We start from the raw sequence: 4,631 nt of genomic DNA on the forward strand, positions 1-4,631 counted from the left end.
GTTCTCCTTTATGATTCCCTTTACTGCTCTCCCGTTTGGCTGTTTCAGCACCGAGTATGGAATATGTCTTCTTACACGTTTCTTCTCGCTGGTGTTCTTTTCTTTATTATTTTGTTTTTCTAACATCTTTTGCATTAAATGGACTGGGGTGACATTGGTCGTCAACATGATCGTATAGGTTTCAGGTGTGGTCTTCCTGCCTTTACTTTTTTAAATATATTTTTATTGGTTTCAGAGAGGAAGGGAGAGAGGGAGAGAGAGAGAAACATCAATGATGAGAGCGATTCATTGATCAGCTGCCTCCTGCACACCCCACACTGGGGATGGAGCCTGCAACCCAGGCATGTGCCCTGACCGGGAATCGAGCCATGACCTCCAGGTTCATAGGTCAACATTCACCCGCTGAGCCCCGCCGGCCGGGCTGGCCTTCTTGCTTTTAAAGCTGTAAGTTGTGATGCATTTGACTCTAGTTCACCTGGAACTCAGGTTGCTGCGTGTTTTGACACGGGAGTTCTCTTTTCCCGATGGCCTCCCCTCCCCCGCAGTGTTCCGGAACCGTCTATTTCCTGGGGCTGGGTCCGTGTTAATAGGCCCTGTTTATACAACAGGCTGTTTGGGGTTCATTTGCACCCATTGATTCATCTTCTGGTTTTCGCCAGTTTTAGAGCATTTTCCTTGGTTTGGTTCCAACACTTGTCATCGCTGATAAAAAGTGAGTCCCCTCACCGTTCAGAATGTTGTTACTTCTTGTCACCTGTTGCTTCTTTCAGGAAAGAATTGGAATTATTTTGCAAAGTTTCAAAACTAGCCTCCTTGCCGGTGTAACCTCGTTAAGGCTGTGTGAGGTTTTGAGCACTGACTTCCTGGCAGTCCTGTCTCCTCCGTGGACCGAGGCTCCCACCCGCTCGGGAATGGTGCCCTCCGATTAGTCCTGGCGCGTGACCGGGATCTCCTCCCGCCCCTGCTGGCCAGGCGTTCGCGTGGGAACGTGGGGAGCACGTCTTCCATTCGGCCGCTCCCCGGGCGCGCGTTATTCTAACGAGGGTTCCATCGATCCTCTTAGTTTTCCAGGGAGACAATCACATCTTCTCCAAACGATAAAAAGTGCTGTTTTCTTTTTGTTTTTATATCTTGCTGGGCTGGTCAGAATAATTTTAAAATAACCAGCATAGGAGCGTCTCCTGTTGTTCATTCTCTGTCACAGTGGAAGGTCTACTAGGATCTTACTGTTATGTATGGTGTTGGGTGGGAGGGACGGAGAGAGAAACATCGATGTGAGAGAGACACATCAATTGGTTGCCTCCCACGAGATTGCCCCACCAGGGCCGGGGATCAAACCGCAAATTATTCTTAAACAAACTGAATACTTTGTTTGGCAATGGCCTCCTGTTTACTCGGGAGCACCCCCCCATACCCCCCTCATGTCCGCCCTGAGGCCAGTCAGCTCCTGCCGAGAGGGCCCGTGTCCACCCGGCACCGCCAGCCAAGGGTAGGCCCATCCCCAGCAGCGTCACGGTGCGTCTCCTGCCCGAAGCTGAGCCCACGCCCGGGATCTGTGCAGTCCCCACTGCCGCTCTCTGGCCCCCTCCCCTCCTTGGAAGCAAACGGCTTCCCCAGCTCATTCCAGGGCATCCTGTACGAAATGACCAAATGCCCGGCCAAAGGATGCGTGCGCTCTGCGAGCAGATCACACAGGCCCGCAGGCCCTCGAAGCTTCAGGCCAGGGCCCCTTGGCCACAGAGTGGCTCCACACACCTGTGCGCACACCTGCGGGCACACCTGCGGGTACACCTGCGGGCACACCTGCGGGCACACCTGCGGGCACACCTGCGGGGCACACCTGCGGGCACCGGGAGAAAGACACTCCAGGCGGCTGTGAACCTCATCGTGTCTCCAGCCAAAGCCGCTCCGTGGGTGGTGGAACGGCCACGCAGACGGGCTGCAGCCCCGCCCCTCTGTCTATCTGCTCACGACCGCTTTTATTAAAATGTTAATGGCTGGAGTCTGTATTTATCGCTGGGAGACACCTGTGCACCCCGTTCTGGGAAGGAACCTGCCTGGGAGCGGGCAGCGAGCCCTTCTCTGTAGTGACGGGGACGAGGAGCACGTGACCATCGACACCACCACACCCACGTCGCACAGAAAGCTGTTGCTGGCGGCGGCACGGGGGATGGGAGATACTGGACTCGGAGCGGGAAGTTCAAGGCCCGGCTCCTGGGTCGCTGGCCCTGGGGCCCTGAGCCCCAGCTTCCACATTGTTAAGTGGGCGCCACTCTGCACCCCCCGGGGCTGCCGCCCTGGCGTGTGGGCCAGTTCACGGGGACACGGGCGGTTCGCTTGCTCTCCCTCAGACGTGCACTCACGGGGGCGAACCTGCTCTGCTTCTTGCAGACTCTCCGTGGAAAGTGCACCTGGCGGACGTCGGCCCCGAGATGACAGGCGTGGCCGTGCACGGCCTGACTCCCGCTCGCACCTACCAGTTCCGCGTGTGCGCCGTGAACCAAGTGGGCAAGGGCCAGTACAGCGCGGAGACGAGCAGGTGAGTGCCCGTCCCCGGTGGTGACGGGGTGGCGGGGGCCTGACAGCAAGGGGAGCACCGCGGAAAGGGGGGACGACCAAGCCACCAGCCCCCGGCCGGGGCCACCCCGCAAAGATGGCGTGGGAAAAACTGACAGACGGGCTGTGCATGGCGCTGAGCAGTGTCGGAGCCACGGCATCCCTGTGCGCAGCCGTGGGGCACATGCCGTTAGGAGTTTAAACGTTAAGCCCTGGCCAGTTTGGCTCAGCAGTTAGAGCGTCTGCCCACAGACTAAAAGGGTCCCGGGTTCGATTCCCGTCAAGGGCACGTACCTCCATTGCAGATTTGATCCCAGCGCGGAGGCAACCAATCCATATGTCTCTCTCACATTAGTGTTTCTCTCTCTCCCCCTCCCTTCCGCTTTCTCAAAAAATCAATGGGAAAACATCCTCAGGTGAGGATTAACGAAACCAAAAAGGAGTTTACAGCGTTCAGTGCCTTTGCCCGTCCCAATGCCGCCAGGTGGGCGCAGGGGCCACCGCCTTAAAGGGGACTGAAGGAGCCGCAGGGTCTCCAGGGCTGTCACCTCCTGCAGGGGTCCCTCCGCTCGCCCGTCCCCGGGGTGCGGGGCGGGAAGTGCCATCGTGCCGTGTCTGTGAGCCTCCCCACCAGCCTGCGCTCTCCGTGGGCAGGAGTTGGAAACTAGTGGAATGAGAGGAACGAAAATGCCTTTTCTAAAACGTGGAGTTGGCTGTGCGGAGTTGGACAGAGCGAAGAAAACGATTTGGAAGGGGTGGGCGCGGGCCTGCAGGCCATCTCCTCGGCTGCGAGGCTTTGAAAGAGCCCAGGGGGGTCGTTCAGACAGAACAGGCCCCTGTGCCTGCTGGTGCCCTACTGTGTGGGGTTGTTCAGACAGAACAGGCCCCTGTGCCTGCTGGTGCCTGCTAGCTGGTGCCCTCCTGTGTGGATCTGCTCAGCTACGTCAGGCTCGGCCCTCCCGTGGGATGGGCTGTGTGTCTCACTGTCTTTGTCGCTCGGTGTTGGTAAACAGCTGGGCTCGGGATCCAGCCCGACAGCGAGCGCAAATGCGCGTCCTCCGAGCCGGCGCTGACCTCTCCTTCCTCCGTCTTCGTTTTCAGGCTGATGTTGCCGGAAGAACCGCCCAGTGCACCCCCGAAAAACATAGTGGCCAGTGGGCGCACCAACCAGTCCATCATGGTGCAGTGGCAGCCGCCCCCCGAGACGGAGCACAACGGGGTGCTGCGCGGCTACATCCTCAGGCAAGTGGCCGGGCTGGCCGGGGCCGGGCTGTCACGGTGGAGGCGGGCGTCTGTTTGCTGAGGTTGCGAACGCGAATGTGTATAGGAGCCCAGTGTAAGCAAGCAGTAAGCCCAGTGGTGAGCTCCAGGGAGTGGCGGGGAGTGCGGCAGAGTGCAGAGGCCGGGCGTGCGGTAGCCGGCAGAGCTGGGGTCCGTCTGTAGGGTTACACACAGGACACGGTGTCGGTGGCTGCATTTTGGGAAAAGCATGGGGCAAGGTGCAGTCTTCCTCGTAGATGCTCTCATTCTGAGCTTTTACCAGGGGCGTGAATTACTATCCGCCATGATTTTTAATGAATAACAATGCAGCTGAGTGAGTTATTAACCAGTTGTTACCACGCTGGCATGTTGCTCAGTGTTGCCAGGTTTTCTCGTGTTTCAAAGGAATTGTAAAGTCAAGCTTTCTACATGCACCCTCACAGCTTTCCAGTGGTGGGCGTGAAATCAAAATACTTTGAAACACAGGGCAGGCCACACTCGCACACCTGCAGGCAGCCTGGCCCCTACCCCGGGGGGTGGGCAGGCCAGAGGGACGTGGGAGGACCTGCCGGACGGGGCTGCGTGGGAGAGAGGACCCCTCCTTCGCCAGAACCGCTAACTCGAAAGCTGCCCCGACTGTGCTAATTACCGTCGTTTGTTGACACAAGTGAAGAGAAGAAAACAGCGGATTAAAGGGTAATTACTACATCCCTTCCAGTGGGCTGCCCAGCAGGGCCGTGTGTTAATCGGGCGTGAACTCTGCCCCCTCACAGCCTGTGGGGCAGGGGGCAGGTGCCGTCCCCACCGTCCCCCCG

General features: G+C 58.3%; 1 protein-coding gene across 1 annotated transcript in view; it reads left to right on the forward strand.

Moving 5' to 3' along the window:
• The window catches only part of SDK1 (sidekick cell adhesion molecule 1), a 339,428-nt gene that overhangs the window by 282,894 nt on the left and 51,903 nt on the right, over positions 1-4,631 (forward strand). Inside the window, exon 19 of the mRNA XM_014549990.1 lies at positions 3,658-3,798. Coding sequence (XP_014405476.1) covers positions 3,658-3,798 — 141 coding nt within the window. The remainder of the gene's footprint in view (positions 1-3,657; positions 3,799-4,631) is intronic.

Source organism: Myotis brandtii, unplaced genomic scaffold, assembly GCF_000412655.1.
Source record: "Myotis brandtii unplaced genomic scaffold, ASM41265v1 scaffold579, whole genome shotgun sequence".
In the NCBI taxonomy this organism is placed as follows: domain Eukaryota; kingdom Metazoa; phylum Chordata; class Mammalia; order Chiroptera; family Vespertilionidae; genus Myotis; species Myotis brandtii.